Genomic DNA, 17877 nt, shown 5'->3' on the forward strand with positions numbered 1-17877 from the left:
TTTGTACCTTTAAATGACTCTCTTTTTTTGTAATTATAGTACAAATATATTTAAGAAAAAGACGTTAATTGCCAAAGAATGTCTGAACTTTGGATCCTACTGCTGCTGTATTTTGTAATATTTAATTATGATTGGTACAGGAGTATATTTTATTGTTATGTGATGCAATTTTTATCGGGGCTACAGTAATTTGTTATATGAAGTAATTATGATTAGGGCTGGAGTATTTTTTTATAATGTAATTATGATTGGGGCTAAAGTATTTTGTTATATTAGTGGTTGAATATTTTGTAATATTTAATTATAACTGAGGCTGGAGTATATTTTATTGTTATGCAGTGCAATTTTGATTGCGGCTAGAGTAATTTGTTATATTACATAATGTTTATTAGGGCTTGAGTATTTTGTGATATGTAATTGTAATTGGATCTAGAATATTTTATAATATGATATAATTATGATTGGGGCTAGAGTATTTTTTAATGTAATGCAATGTTGATTGGGACTTGACTATTTTTTAATACGACATAATGTTGAATTACTGCTTGAGTATTTTGTAATACAATGTAATCATGATTGGGGCTAGAATATTATGTAATATATTGTACTCATGATTGGGCTAAAATATTATGTAACATAATGTAATAATGATTTGGGGCTAGAATATTATGTAATATATTGTAATCATGATTGGTGCTATAATATTATATAATATATTGTAATCATGATTGGGGCTAGAATATTATGTAATGTATTGTAATCATGATTGGGGCTAGAATATTATGTAATATATTGTAATCATGATTGGTGCTAGAATATTATATAATGTATTGTAATCATCATTGGGGTAGAATATTATATAATGTATTGTAATCATGATTGGGGCTAGAATATTATGTAATATAATGTAATCATCATTGGGGCTAGAATATTATGTAATATATTGTACTCATGATCGGGCTAGAATATTATGTAATATAATGTAATAATGATTTGGGGCTAGAATATTATGTAATATAATGTAATCATGATTGGTGCTAGAATATTATATAATATTTTGTAATCATGATTGGGGCTAGAATATTATATAATATATTGTAATCATGATTGTGGCTAGAATAATATGTAATATAATGTAATCATGATTGGGGCTAGAATATTATATAATATAACGTAATCATGATTGGGGCTAGAATATTATGTAATATAATGTAATCATGATTTGGGGCTATATGATTACATAATATATTGTAATTATCATTGGGGTAGAATATTATGTAATATATAGTAATCATGATTGGGGTTAGAATATTATGTAATATAATGTAATCATGATTGGGGCTATACGATTACATAATATATTGTAATCATGATCGGTGCTAGAATATTGTGTAATATAATGTAATCATGATCGGTGCTAGAATATTGTGTAATATAATGTAATCATGATCGGTGCTAGAATATTGTGTAATGTAATCATGATTGGGGCTATACGATTACATAATATATTGTAATTATCATTGGGGTAGAATATTATGTAATATATGGTAATCATGATTGGGGTTAGAATATTATGTAATATAATGTAATCATGATTGGGGCTATACGATTACATAATATATTGTAATCATGATCGGTGCTAGAATATTGTGTAATATAATGTAATCATGATCGGTGCTAGAATATTGTGTAATATAATGTAATCATGATCGGTGCTAGAATATTGTGTAATATAATGTAATCATGATCGGTGCTAGAATATTGTGTAATATAATGTAATCATAATTGGTGCTAGAATATTATGTAATGTAATCATGATTGGGGCTATACGATTACATAATAGATTGTAATCATCATTGGGGTAGAATATTATGTAATATATTGTAATCATGATCAAGGCTAGAGAATTTTTGTAAAATTCTGTTCCTAAAGATTTTGATTCAAGAGTTTATCAGTAATCTCCTCCCAGCTAAAATTCTATTCTTTAAGAGAACTCGTTAATCTTGACTTGTAAGTTTCCACAGAATGTCAGAAATAGTCTTTACATTTGGATATCCTGGCTTTGACCTATGAGGATTAGATGACAGACTGTGTGAATATAATTTATGTGTAAATATAATTTACAGTACATAATTAAATTGAATCTTGATAGTATGATTATCTTTTTTGAATAAAATTTTTTCTTTCTGTTTGGTCTGATTACAAGGTGGTTTGTATCACATTTTAAAAATCATTTTCAAATCTAATGTACCTTGGATCTTGCTGTAATATGTGCTAACAAAATATTTCAGTACTTTTCAGGAATTTGTGTTGCATAATGCTTCCAAATACTACACTTAACTTACCTTTGTTATGGTGTAGTTTGGGAGATACATCCATACATAATTGAAATTAGACTTGCCTTGCTTGTGTTACAGTGTAGTTAGGTATCTACATCCATACATAATTGAAATTAGACTTGCCTTGATTGTGTTATGGTATAATTAGGTATCTACATCCATACATAATTGAAATTAGACTTGCCTTGATTGTGTTATGGTATAATTAGGTATCTACATCCATACATAATTGAAATTAGACTTACCTTGATTGTGTTATGGTGTAGTTAGGTATCTACATCCATACATAATTGAAATTAGACTTGCCTTGATTGTGTTATGGTATAATTAGGTATCTACATCCATACATAATTGAAATTAGACTTGCCTTGATTGTGTTATGGTGTAGTTAGGTATCTACATCCATACATAATTGAAATTAGACTTGCCTTGATTGTGTTATGGTATCTACATCCAAGCTATTTGTTCATGCTCAGAATATGCTGTGTAAATATAAGGTCAACTCATGGGTAGAATGCTATTTTCATTCACAAAAGTTTACGCTTCACATGTTCTGGAAAATAAAACAACAATAGTAACTACAGTTAGTATTGCTATTTAAAAATATCAAATTGCAATTGTGCCCAAGGAATGTTATGCTTTCTCCAAACCCCAAACCTCATCCATTTGTATTTAAGCACATCGAAACTAAAAATTAGTAACATGCCCAAGCAGAGGTTATGGCTGTTCCATTTAAACATATGTGGCACCCAGGTAAGGCAGTTTTTAAAATAAATATGCCAGGGTACTTTGATTTCACAGAGTTCATATTAAAATGATAAAACAATTCTAAATTGCATCTATGGGTGAGTAACCCACTTAAAAAGTACCTCCCCTGGGTCCCATGTACTTTTTAATGGAATAGCCCTTTCATATTTATTCTCTGCCCCAAAGATATGCTTTATGATTGACTATTTTCCTTCATGGGAGACAAATTGGAATCCACAAAGCCTGCAGCTGATCATCTTAGGTAAACATGGGGCTAGCAAGGTGCTGTGTAATTTAATGTATAATTTTTTTTAAAGCATTATGTCCATTTTTCAGAAGGAACATTAAGAATTTGTCACTTTTTGAGCGTTTATGAAAATTACTGAAATAGAATACATACTATCAGTAGACTCCATTATCAAGGGTTGATCACATGACTGTTTCAATGCAAGACTAAATCAGCATCAAAAGTCACACTGGCAGTTGGGTCAGTCCAGATACAAAAGCAAACTTCTAAGGCCATAAGTAATTATCTTTGATTATTTTATCTTGAAGTAATTATCTTTGATTATTTTATCTTGAAGTACCAATTATCAATAGCATACTTATACTCTTTTGGGGTTTCTTTACTGTACCAGTTATCCATAACATACATGATGCTCTTTTGGGGTTACTGTACCAATTATTGATAACATACATGATGCTTTTTTGGGGTTACTGTACCAATTATCCATAACATATGTGATGCACTTTTGGGGTTACTGTACCAGTTATCCATAACATATGTGATGCTTGTTTGGGGTTACTGTACCAATTATCCATAACATATGTGATGCTCTTTTGGGGTTACTGTACCAATTATCCATAACATATGTGATGCTCTTTTGGGGTTACTGTACCAATTATCCATACTCACCTACCACCACTCTAATTTTAGAAGTGTTATGAGAAACTCTACTTGATTTTAGTCTCTATAGGCAAACTGCAGAAAGTTGTTACTCAGAAATGTTATTTGAAATCTCTGACATTTATGCAGTGATAATAAGATGTGTTTCTACAGTGCCATTAAGCAGTCTTAAAATTGGTAAAATCTTAGCTGAAGCACTTGTAAATAGCTTTTATTTGTTTTTGAATGTGTTAGATGTACTTCGACCAATTTTTGTTTATATTCAGACATTGAATAGTAAGATTTATGCATTTTATTTAATTGTCCCTTCCTTTAATAAGACAGAATGTGTTCACTTTTACTGCAAATGCTACACCTGTTTACACCATATACGATATTCATCTTTGTCTTCTCAGGTGACAGGAATTGATGGAAACTATAAGACAACATGTGAAAGTGTGATGGAGGTCTTAAGGGAACACAAGGATAGCCTTATGGCTGTGTTGGAGGCTTTTGTATACGACCCCCTCCTTAACTGGAGACTTATAGACAGTAAGTGGAAAATAACAAGAATTACAACTACAACAACAACTTCTACTACTACAACAATAATTTCTACTATCACAACTATAAAAAATAATAGATTGCAATCGTGCCTAAGGAATTGTATGCTTTCTCCCAGTCCCCCAATTTCATTCATTCACCAACCACCTGAAACACACAAGACAGCTTATATGATATTCCATTTATATCCTCTGTTTTAACCCATTACTGCATGATGACATCTTTTGACATTAACCCATTACTGCATGATGACATCTTTTGACATTAACCTTTTACTTCATAATGACACCTTTTGACATAAACCCAATTACTGCATGATGACACTTTCTGACATAAACTCCTTTACTGCATGATGACACTTTCTGACATAAACCCTTTTACTGCATAATGACACTTTTTGACATTAACCTTTTACTGCATAATGACACCTTTTGACATAAATTGTAATACCAATCAGAAAGAAAGATATACAAATGAAATCTTTTGATAATTGGCTATTCTTAGAAATGAGGAAACAGCATTAGTCGCTTGGCACAGCAAATTCTGCCCAAATCCACTAATCAATAAATAGTGCATGTTTATAGCGGTAAAATTGAGGATATGTCCATCGAGGAACATGTTTCAATACTTTTAATGCTTTGTTTATCCCACATAATTTTTAAATCATTATAGTTTATAATTTGTTTAATTTCACAAGAAAATTGATGTACATTAGCAAGTTCTTCAGCTAGTGAATCAAGAACTTCACATTTTAAAACCATTGAAATCATCACATATGCTATACATTGCACATGAATGATGATTTCACACTTGTTTGGATGTATTTTCCTGTGGTTTTGAAAGATCTGCTACAACGTTTGTTTTTCATCAGTGGCAGTATTTAGTGCTCCCAAGAACACTTTTCATGTAGATTCTGCATTGATAATTAGACAGTAGGATGGTTATCATGTTCGAAGATTTTGAAAATTTAAAAACCCTTTTATTACATAAGGATAAGACATCACTAAAACTGTATTTTTTCTTTAATAATAGATAATACAGTACATATAATACAAAAAAATATGTAACACAAAATATAATATATACAAAGATCTTTAAACAGTCCAGTTAGGAAAGCTTGAGAATTGAAAAAGACACTAGACTTGTCTCTGCAACCAAGGGATATCATGTCTGAAGCAGGCATTACATAATTTGGTCAGGGAATCTGTATTTTAGCAAAAAGAGAATTTTTAAAATAATTATCTTTTGTCACATACAGGGAAAGGGCACATACTAACAAGGTAAACATTTAAATGGTTTGAGAGAAATAAAATAATTTGTCCACTCATTATTTGACTTCATTGTATTGTTGTTGATGATGATGAAAATACTTTTTACTGTTATTGTGATGAACGATTATTATTTGCAGCCACAACAAAAGGAAAAGCAAAAGCTACTCGTTCAGACTCTTACCCTGATAGTCAGGAACAGGGTGACATTCTTGAGAATGTAGATATTGCACAATCAGCACATAAGAAGACTGCTCCTGAGGTTGCAACCTCCATAGCAGGGGGAGACAGTTCTCAAGCAGAGGTGCTGAACAAGAAGGCAATTAACATTGTTGTCCGTGTGAGGGATAAACTGACAGGGAAGGATTTCCCAACTGAAAAACCCATAGATGTCCCCACTCAAGTGGATCTTCTAATTAAGCAAGCCACGTCGCATGAGAACCTATGTCAGTGTTATATTGGATGGTGTCCATTTTGGTAAAATGGAGATCAGTGTTGCATCCAAGAATGGTTAATAAGAACAATATTCAGAGCATGCTGCAAGTGTACCTGATTAGTTTTATATGGAGAAAATTCATTATTTATGTATTGTACTTTTTTCAAATTTATTTGAGTCCAATTTATCATACACCCATTGTATTCTTTTTCTTGAAAACTAGTATGTATGGTTTGATATGGTTCATTTGAAACCTACTGTGTACGGTTTGGAATGATTAACAACTTGTGCTCATAAAATTAGTGACAGATTTTATTTTAAAGCTTAATATTTTTTAAAACAATTGCATGTCATAAATGTATGTATTAGAGATTCTTTTGGGTGTATAAACAATTGCATGTCATAAATGTACTTGTTAGAGTGACAAGTTGATTTATGTGTATAGCCAGGTACATGATATGTTTGAGAGATACAAAGTTCAGTATTTGTGTAGTAACTGCATACAATTGTTTTTATGTACATGTATTGGTAATTATAAATGGGATGTTATGAAACATAGAACTGAATTAAATTAAAAATAGTATAATGACCTGGCCTTCATATGTATTTGTTTACAAGTTGACAGTTTTGAGTCATATTCCTTTTTGCAAATTTAGTTTGGAAAAAGTAAAACACATTTCTAACATATTTACAACTTTTTGTAATGTACCTTATTTATGAGACAGCAGTCTTGTATTTGACAATTTGATGATGTTTATGGTCATTATACTGTTGCAGATTGACTTTTACCAAAGATGTGTCAGCAAATAAAACAGATATTTCAACAATAAAACCACTGTTACTGTCATCAAATTCTCAAACACAAGACATTTATCCCTGTTATAATATAATTTGTAACATTTTCATACCATGTAGCAGATAATGTAATTCTCTTTGGCATGACATAACATGGGGAGTCATGACTTCAAAATTTAAGACAGTATATCAGTCACAAATTTTTAATGTTCAACCATTAAGATAATGTACTACAGTCACATTTGTTTTAAAATGTATTTTTGAGTTTTTAAAAATTGGTAGGACAAGACATGCATTGTGATAATAAACAGCACATGCAAATCAGTGTCTTTGCATAATTGAAACTTATTTATTGTAAATTGATTACACAACCAGTTCTTTTTAAAAGCTTCCCTCGAGTACTCTCAGTAAGTCCAATTTGTACAGGTATTTCTTTTTAGTTGGAGAATACTTGAGGAACAGGCAGATTTAGGTAGAAGACCACTTTATCTTGTAATTTGTACGTTTATAGAGGTCAACATAAATGAAAATTTTGTACTTTTTAATTTCTAATGTTGAAGAGGGCAGAACCCATCATGTTCACTCTACTTTAACTTTTGTTATGTTTTTCCTTAAATTCTGAAAACATTGTTTATTTAGCATGTATATGGGTGCAGTCCTACCTATATAAAGTTGGCTGGTTGTTTTTATTAATTCATAATGTGACAGAACCAGAATTTCAAACCAGTAGATTCATAAAGTTTGATCAGTAGATTTTTTTATATATTATCTGCTTAAATTTTTGCATGTTTCAAGTAGATTGAAAACAAAACAAGTGCAATTTTTTGGCCATAATATGTATCCTCACCATGCTATAATTAAAACAGCAAGTTTTGAACTTTTGATTCAGATTCTGATGTTAAATAATAATGAGTCAGTATATTGTCAGTTAATAAAACTTTACTCCAAAGATTGTTTTTGATAACATGGGTAGCATTTTTTGTTTCCTTGACATGATCACTGACCACTGATGACATACATAATGATTCCCCAATGTCTAATTTTTTATTTGATGAAGAATTGAGAATGTCTTCTCTCTATCAAAATTAAATTACAGCAGTGACAGGACAGCCATCCTCAGCCTGCAAAGAAGTTCTAATTTCAGTTTTCCTATTGCTGGGTTTTTAAGGCTGATGACAGCTCTCCAACATTCTTTGAATCTAGGAGGAAGTTCCTGATTTGATATGTATTCCTGAGCCTCGCTCTCAATGGCGTCTTTCTCTTCTTGGCTCACATTCAAAAATCTGTTTTGCGATTTTCTACACTATAAATGAAAAAATGCTAAAAATTGGCTTAGACTTGAAATAAACAATGGAAAAGTATATGATGTACTTCTGCTTTTATGAATAACTTATGCCAACTTTAAAATTAATTTTATCTTGTATTATATTTTTAACTGATGTATTTTATCTAGGACTTGAACTTTAATCAATATGCATCAACTTCAAATAGTTTATGAAATAAAGAAGATGCATACTTTTAAAAATTACATAGTACAAACTCAGGACCACTTCAGCTCTGATATCCAAGCATAAATGCTTAATATTTCTTAGCTGTTGTGTTTCTTAGCACTGGGAGAAAGCACACATTTTGACATGAATTGAACAAAAAATGTGAGAGCTATTCTTGAATATACTCCTTAAACATATTGAAGAATATAATGACAGTTAAACAAAACAAAGAATCAAAATACTTACTCTAGTGCGTCTCCTGAAATGGTATTTATGGTTGGTCTCCATTCTATCTCCACTCTTACAAAGGTTGCTTGACTTTAATCAAAGGCTCAGAAGATATCATGGTACACTTTGGATCCTTTTATTACTTATACTATCTCAGTAAACATCCCGCACTTGGCCTTAAACTCCCCAATGACAATAATACAGTAATCAATTAATAGCCTGCTTTATTAGCATGCTAGCTTCTTTAACAATTCTAATGCTGTTACTCTGCCATACACCATGACACCTGTTGTTGTACAGGTGCAATATTCCTGGTCCCCAGTAGACTGGTTATGGATGGTTTCTCTGATGTCTTGATAGAACTTGGATTTTTTTAAATCAATTTTTTTTAAAGTTCTTTTAATTTTCAAAACCAGGAGATTTCAACTTTAAAATGGTATATGCAGTAGACAGTCTTTAAAACAACATTTTTGGCCTGCCTATTGTAGAATTACATGTAAGTTAATTCAAACAGTTGTGTCTTGTCAAAATGTGAGAACGAGGATATTTCTGTTTATTTCAGATTTTTTATTTTTTTTATTTACAGTAACTTTATTTCTTGTTGTCTTACACGGAGCATTTTTATACTTTGCATTTGTCTTATGTGACAGAAAATAAAGGAGAATTCTACATTGTACTTGGATTGGACCTTGATGTAAGAATTTTTAGTTATTAAGAGGGGTCAGGTCATTAATATCAGGGATGACTTTTTTGTTGAATATTTGTTTGCTAATAGCAATACATAAAATAGTTGTCAATAATTCATTAATATTAATGACACTTACATAGTGAAACATACAGTAGGTGTCAATAGTTCATTAATAGTAATGACACATATAGTGAAACATACAATAGGTGTCAATAATTCACTGGTTAGCAATGACATTTACATAGTGACACATACAATAGGTGTCAATAGTTCAGTGGTAGCAATGACACTTATATAGTGATAAATACAATAGCTGTCAATAAGTCAATGGTAGCAATGACACTTAAGATAGTGATACATACAATAGGTGTCAATAATTCATTAATAGTAATGACACATATAGTGATACATACAATAGGTGTCAATAGTTCAATGGTAGCAAAGACACTTAAGATAGTGAAACATACAATAGGTGTCAATAATTCATTAATAGTAATGACACTTATATAGTGATACATGTAATAGGTGTCAATAGTTCAATGGTAGCAATGACACATATAGTGATAGATACAGTAGGTGTAGGGGTCCTGAGTGGTCTAAAGTACTCACAGTTACGGATCATTGCCATCTCACCTCTATCCTCTGTGTGGGTTCAAGTCTCAGGTTCAGCCAATGTTGGTATGTGAGAAAGCTTGCCACTAGCTTCTCGTGGGTTGGTGGTTCTTTCCAGGGTTTTCCTGGTTTCTTTCTCCACCATTAATACTGGTTGCGATGTATAGCCTATCTTGTGCTGAAAAATGGCGTTAAACCCTACAACAACAACAATAACAATAGGTGTAAATTGTTCTATGGTAGCAATGACACTTATATAGTGATACATACAATAGCTGTCAATAATTCAGTTCAGTTAGAGCAATGACATATATAATGATGCATACAATAAGTGTCATTTGTTAAGTGGAATAATTACACATAGATATGCATAAAGTAGATGTCAATTGTTAAATGACAGAAATGACTTACAGAGATGCATACAGTGTCCGTTTAGTGGCAGTAATGACACAGATACATACAGAAGATGACATCTTTAGTGGCTTTAATGACATAGATACATGCAGTAGTTTTCAATTGTTCAGTGACATTAATGACACTGATAGAGATACATACAGTAAATGTTGGTTCATTGACAGTCCTGCTAAATACATACAGTATGTGTCATACAGGGTCAATTCAGTGACTACTGACAGATAAATACAGTATATGTCAGTTCAGTGACAGTAATGACATGGAGTATCAGTTGTTTAATGGCAGTAATGAGACAGAGATACATAGAGTATGTGTCAGGTGTTCAGTGATGATAATGACATGCAGCTTTAGATATATAGAGTAGGCATTGGTTGTTCAGTGATGGTAATGACCTGCACATAGAGATATGTAGAGTCAGTGTCAGTTGTCCAATAATAGTAATGAAATGCAGATAATGATACATGCAGTGGGTTCACTTATTCAGTGTTGGTAATGACATGAGTTATTGCCCTTTGTCAAATTGAGCTAGACAGGAAAAGGATTTTCTGTTAGTAGGATTTGAATTGAGAGGTATCAGGCTAAATATAATTCTGAACATAATGTAATTGGGTAAATGTTCTTGGAGAAACATAATTAACTTTTAAAAATTGCTTTCTCATATGTGGGAAAGTCATTGACTAAATATTTTGGAAAGAAATCGGTCACATCATGATTACTTTATATAATTTTTGTATATAACTGCAATAAAATCATTTGTCCGTATTACATGTGTATACATTTTAAGAGTATCAGAATAATATCTGTGTCCTGTTAGCTGTAAGTATTTCACATTTTCAAGGAAAACATGTAAATATACTACTAATTAATCATGCACATATACTACCAATTAAACATTACATATACTACCAATTAACAGTGCATATACTACCAATGAAATATATATATATATATATATATATATATATATATATATATATATATATATATATATATATAATACCAATTAATCATGATCATTTAGTATTATTAAGTATCTTCATATGCTATCAATTAAACATGTTCATATATTATCGATCAAACATGTACATATACTACCAGTTAAACAGTACATATACTACCAGTTAAACAGTACATAAACTACCAATTGATCATGTACATTTACTACCAATTAATACTGCACACATACTACCATTTAAACAGTATATATACAGTACTGCCAATTAAACATGTTCATTGGAATGGGTTTGGTGGTTTGATGTGTGATATCTTCCCACACTCCTTAAGGTGTTTGTTTATTATTATCTTGAAGATGATTGACCAGAGTGTTATTGCCTGGATCAAGTAGTTAATAACATAATATATGAAATTAAGACATGGAATAACAAGAGGACTAAACAGATATAGAATAGAAAAACATGAGGCCCCATATGTAAATGACAACAATTTAATCAATTACATGAACAAAAATGGCAGAAAAACTTGAACTGATTCATTCTATGAGGGGACTTTCTTAAAACACGTGAATTCCATCTAGGAACACACCGCCTTATTTAGCTTAACCATTCTTGATTACCTCACTACCCATGGGAATTCTTATCAGACACATAGATGTCAGAAAATTCTTTATAGTCTGCCATTATTTTATAACTACTCTGGACATTTTTTAAAGGGACCACAACTTCTTAGAATCTTATTTGGTTTGTGTCCTTTCCTGTCACATTACAGCTATAATCTCTGGTTACCATTACACCCTTCTCTGGTTAAATGCTTAAACAAACGAGCCCCCTTAATGAAACTAAACTCATGCCCCAAGCAGAACAGATTCATTATTACAAGTTGCTAAGCTATAGTGATCCTAGTCAATACATCAGACTTAATATTTACATGTCATTCTGCACTGACCCCAACAAAGGACACTACTAATGAATGCACTGTGAAGTTTATTCTGCAGACCGATTATTGTATGAATTTTGCATCATTACATACATATACTACAAATTCATCTAGCACATCTACTACCAATTAAATATGTACATAAACTACAAATTAGACATGTACATGTACAACGAATTAAACATGTACATGTATAACAAATTAAACATGTACATGTACTACCAATTAAATATGTATATGTACTGCCAATTAAACATGTACATGTACTACCAATTAAACATGTACAGGTACTACCAATTAAACTTGTACTACCAATTAAACATGTACATGTACAACCAATTAAACATGTATATTTACTACCAATTAAACATGTACATGTACAACCAATTAAACATGTATATGTATTACCAATTAAACATGTACATGTACTACCAGTTAAACTTGTATGTATACTACAAATTCATCTGCCACATATACTACCAATTAAACATGTACATGTACTACCAATTAAACATGTATATGTATTACCAATTAAACATGTACATGTGCTACCAATTAAACTTGTACTACCAATTAAACATGTATGTATACTACCAATTCATCTAGCACATATACCACCAATTAAACATGTACATGTACTACCAATTAAACATGTATATGTATTACCAATTAAACATGTACATGTGCTACCAATTAAACTTGTACTACCAATTAAACATGTATGTATACTACCAATTCATCTAGCACATATACCACCAATTAAACATGTATATATACTACCAATTAAACATGTACTACGACTTAAACATGTACATGTATTATCGATTAAACATGTATATGTATTACCAATTAAACATGTATATGTATTACCAATTAAACATGTACATTTACTACCAATTAAACATGTACATGTATTACCAATTAAACATGCACATTTACTACCAATTAAACATGTACATGTATTACCAATTAAACATGTATATGTATTACCAATTAAACATGTATATGTATTACACTGGACAACAAATTTTTACAAAAGTCATGTTACTGAAATAAAATTAGTCAATTCTTATCAATTTTTATGTGCTGAACACGAATATGACAGTCAAATTGCAAAATTGGCTCTAGTTTTTTTGTAATCTGCAAGAAATTAATGTTTACATAACGAAATGCATTCCAATAGTAAAAGGTCAACTGTAATAGCCTACCTATAAAAAATCAAGTCATTGACTACATCTTAGATTTCTTCGCCTGTCTCTTGTACAGCTGTTCGGGAGCATCTCTGAGGAGTGTCCAGCAGTAGTCAGCCAGCATTGTAGTGGACCATTTTCCCTGGTATCTTTGTTCCATTGTTGCGATATCTTGATGAAAACGTTCGCCGTGTTCATCACTAACAATACCACAGTTGCTAGGAAAGAAATCCAAATGGGAATGAAGGAAGTGAATCTTTAGAGACATATTGCAGCCAAGTTTCTTATACTTCATCAACATGTCTTCTACTAGTTCCTTATAGTTTTCTGCCCTAACATTTCCGAGGAAGTTTGTAGAAACTAGGCGAAAAGCATTCCATGCTTGTTTCGCGTCACCTTCCAGCAAGTTGTTGAACCGGTCATCTTTGAAAAGCTCTCGAATCTGAGGACCCACAAAAACTCCCTCTTTAATCTTTGCTTCGCTGAGTCGAGGGAATTTTTCATGCAGGTATCGGAATGCTGGCAAAGTCCGGTCAATGGCTTTCACGAAGTTCTTCATCAAACCTAGTTTGATGTGAAGGGGTGGTAGCAAGATTTTCTGAGCCTCAACCAGAGCTGGGTGTTGGATATTCTTCTCTCCAATGGCTACATTCTGCCTGTGAGTCCATTCCTTCCTCATGTAGTGCATTTCCCTTGCTCGGCTATCCCACTCGCATAAGAAACACATGTATTTTGTATATCCTTGCTGCAGTCCCATTAAAAGGGCAACTACCTTCAAATCACCACAGAGGTGCCAGCTGTACTTGTTATACTCAATGGAATTCAGTAGCTGCCTTAAGTTATCGTATGTCTCTTTCATGTGGACAGCATACGCTATTGGAATAGATGGAAGAATGTTTCCATTGTGCAAAAGCACAGCCTTGAGACTCAGTTTCGAAGAGTCCACAAATAGTCTCCATTCTTGTGGGTCATGAGTGATTTTTAAAGCATTCATGAGGCCCTCAATATCGGAACAGAATATCAGATTACTTTCCTTTCTGAAGAAAGGCTCCAATTGCTGGTGGCGCTTTCGATATGCAGTAATTGTGACATCTTCTTCTAGAAGATTCCATTGTTGGAGTCTTGATCCTAGCAATTCTGCCTTGTTCTTTGATAAGTCCAAATCACGAATCAGGTCATTTAGTTCTTCCTGTGTTATTCTGTGTGGGGTTGATGATGCACCACAGTGAAAATCTGGATCACTGCATGCTGATGGACCAGGAGAAGAACAGGTCGACTCACCTTTGTCTTCGTCAGATGAATCAAGAGAATATTCTGCTGGAGGTTCTGGAATAGGAAGTCCCTCACCATGTGGAACTGGTCTCAATGCAGACGGAATGTTTGGGTAGACTATTCTCGACTTCTTTCGCTTCGTTATTCCGCCGGAAAGAGGAGGAACCAAGCAGAAGTAACAGTCATTTAGGTGGTTGCTTGGCTCTCTCCACACCATTGGGACTGCAAACGGCATTGATGACCTTTTGCAATTCAACCACTGTGAAAGCTGTGTTGTACATGTAGCACAGCATATATGCGGAGCCCAAGGCTTGTCTTGGTCACCAACCTTGCATCCGAAGTAAAGATGATATGCCTTCTTCACTTGAGAATTGATACTTTTCTTCTGGTTGGCAAATGTCACTTCCCCACAAATATAGCAAAAATTGTCCGCGGTATTAACACACTTTCGAGGCATTACTGTTCTTTATTGTACGTAAATGGATAAAATAATAAGTTTTATGTAACAGTAGCTTGAACTGTCTCGCACAACGTCTAAAATATTTTAAATGCTGAACCTATCTGATTGGGCTTTATATAGTACACTGCTTACGTCAGCTTCAGCAGCCGCCTGGCATTAGTATAATAGGCCTACACATGTATAGTACACTGCTGACGTCAACTTACTTCAGCAGCCGCATGGCATTAGTATTGCATTGCATCAGAAAATGATGCAATCAACTGTGGATGATGTGAGCATGATGGTATTATGCAATGTTACATCATTATTCCGGATGTTGCTGCAGTCCTACTGGAGAAATTTACACAGTGAAACATAGAAAATGAGGTATATGAATATCTTCAAAACGAGAGCCAATACAAATTTTTCACGGTTATATTCGTGTTCGGCACACCAAAATACTACAGATTAGGGCCTTTTCAAGTCAGTAATGATTTCACTGTTGACCAGTGTTACCAATTAAACATGTACATTTACTACCAATTAAACATGTACATGTGCTACCAACTAAACATACACATGTACTACCAATTCATCTAGCACATATACCACCAATTAAACATGTATATGTACTACCAATTAAACATGTACATATACTACCAATTAAACATGCACATGTACTACCAATTAAACATGTACATGTACCACGAATTAAACATGTACATGTAATACCAATTAAACATGTACGTGTACCACCAATTAAACATGTACATGTACTACTAATTAAGTATGTACATATACTATCAATTAAACATGTATATGTACCACCATTAAACATGTACCTATTCTACCTATTAAACATGTACATATACTACCATTTAAGCATGCACATTTACATGAAATTAAACCTTTTTTTAATTTTGATACCTTTTGTACTTTGATGAATTACATGAAAGATGACAGCATAGAGTTAATTATAGTCATTGAATATCCTTTCCTTTCAACTTGAATGGCAGTAAGTTTCAACTTTAGCATACCATGTTGTCTTATTACACATACAATGCAATGTTGGATTATAGTTTTCAATGTATTTTTTATGGGTATATGCTTGAACTGGAAGTTTTTTCATAATTATGAGCATATATCTTTCTTGCTGAAATAAAGTAGTGCAGAGAAATCCATTTGTAATGTTATAGTCATAAATAACAGGAGTCCAAGTCTAATGTTATCATCATATGTGACAGTAGTCCAGTTGAAATGTATAACAGTTACCTCAGATATTACACCTCTCCCTCCATAACTCGCACCCAACGGGGTCCACAAACATAGACCACACTATAAGCGAGGCAAGAGTTACCGAGGGACCTCCAGAAATTGAAAAAAATCACTTTGACATCGAAAAAACCGTGGGGGGGTGGCAGCATTAGGGAACTGGGCTGTTTAATGACTGAATCCAAATTTTGCAATCATGTCGATAATAATATTTAATAATGCACTTTTTCTAATGAAGTTTTTCAGTTTAAATAACATTTTTTCCTCAAAATATCCAACATATGAAAGATCATTCCACCTGGTTTGAACAACCATGACATGTATGCGAAAAATCTGTGTATTACGTCACTGATTTTTGTTTTCTTGATAAGTCTGGTTCCCGTAGTGGTATTTTTTAGTATCTTGCCAAATCGGTTGTCCACAGTTTGGGAACTAGACTAACTGTTGATACACCACCAAACAAGATTCCTATTTTTTTTTCTCAAAAACACGCGACATTTATTTCGTGACACATCTATGTCGAAACTCAATTTTTTATTGTTCAGTTTGTACAATGTTAATGTCATGATTTCATTGGAAGTAATAATGAAATTTCTTATCATCTCTGAGGATATCTCTAAATGCCAGTTCAAGAATTCTCTGAAACTCGCTTACCCGCAATGGTCCGAATCTGTGAAATCAAGCTCTTTATTTTACGAAGTATTCTTTTCGCTTTGCTGCCTTGTTATCTTTGATCACAGTTATGAAAAAGTCAGTTAATTTAAGGTAATTTCTGTTACGTACACAAATAACGTTTATTACAGTGTTCGATTGATCAAGTGAAGTGAGTTCACCCGACATACGACCGAGGCCACTAGATTTGAAGTTAGTCCAATTTTTGTGCCTTTTAACTTTTCTTTTATTCCACCTCCTTTTTTTATTCAAAAGACATAATTAACGTGATAATATAAAGGAGGCCAACTTTTAATTCAGTGCAACAATACAACAAATACTTCCACAAGTCAGTTATCAAAACACGGTCAACACATAATTAGGTCCTCGCATTTTACGTTTAATTACAAGAGGACACATTGCACTTATGATGATTACACTTAAAAGGAACTAAAAGATGGAACTAGAACAAATTTCAATTGATAATTTTTTTAATTTAATTTGTATTTATTTATTAAAGTACTGCCTCCACTCGGTGTAAGTAACATTTTGATTGATCAAAATTTCCATACATATTGTTAATTGCAGTGTACTAGGAATGTCGTTTGGAAAGCAAATGTAAAATTGTATGAGTTATTTTTAAATTTGATATTTCATAGTGTGATTAAAATTTCCAGGTCCTGTCTACCGTTT

At 32.4% G+C, this 17877-nt stretch overlaps 1 protein-coding gene across 2 annotated transcripts in view; it reads left to right on the top strand.

Moving 5' to 3' along the window:
- The window catches only part of LOC149781363 (serine/threonine-protein kinase mTOR-like), a 165860-nt gene extending 157876 nt beyond the window's left edge, over positions 1-7984 (top strand). For both annotated transcript variants that reach the window (XM_089935452.1, XM_089935453.1), the window contains exons 54-55: positions 4389-4524; positions 5945-7984. In XM_089935452.1, the coding sequence (XP_089791578.1) occupies positions 4389-4524; positions 5945-6285 (477 nt within the window). In that variant the 3' untranslated portion in view covers positions 6286-7984. The remainder of the gene's footprint in view (positions 1-4388; positions 4525-5944) is intronic.
- The last annotated feature ends 9893 nt before the right edge of the window (positions 7985-17877 follow it).

The sequence above is a fragment of the Sinohyriopsis cumingii genome, chromosome 15 (assembly GCF_028554795.1).
Source record: "Sinohyriopsis cumingii isolate HCF-2022 chromosome 15, ASM2855479v2, whole genome shotgun sequence".
Taxonomy (NCBI): Eukaryota; Metazoa; Mollusca; class Bivalvia; order Unionida; family Unionidae; genus Sinohyriopsis; species Sinohyriopsis cumingii.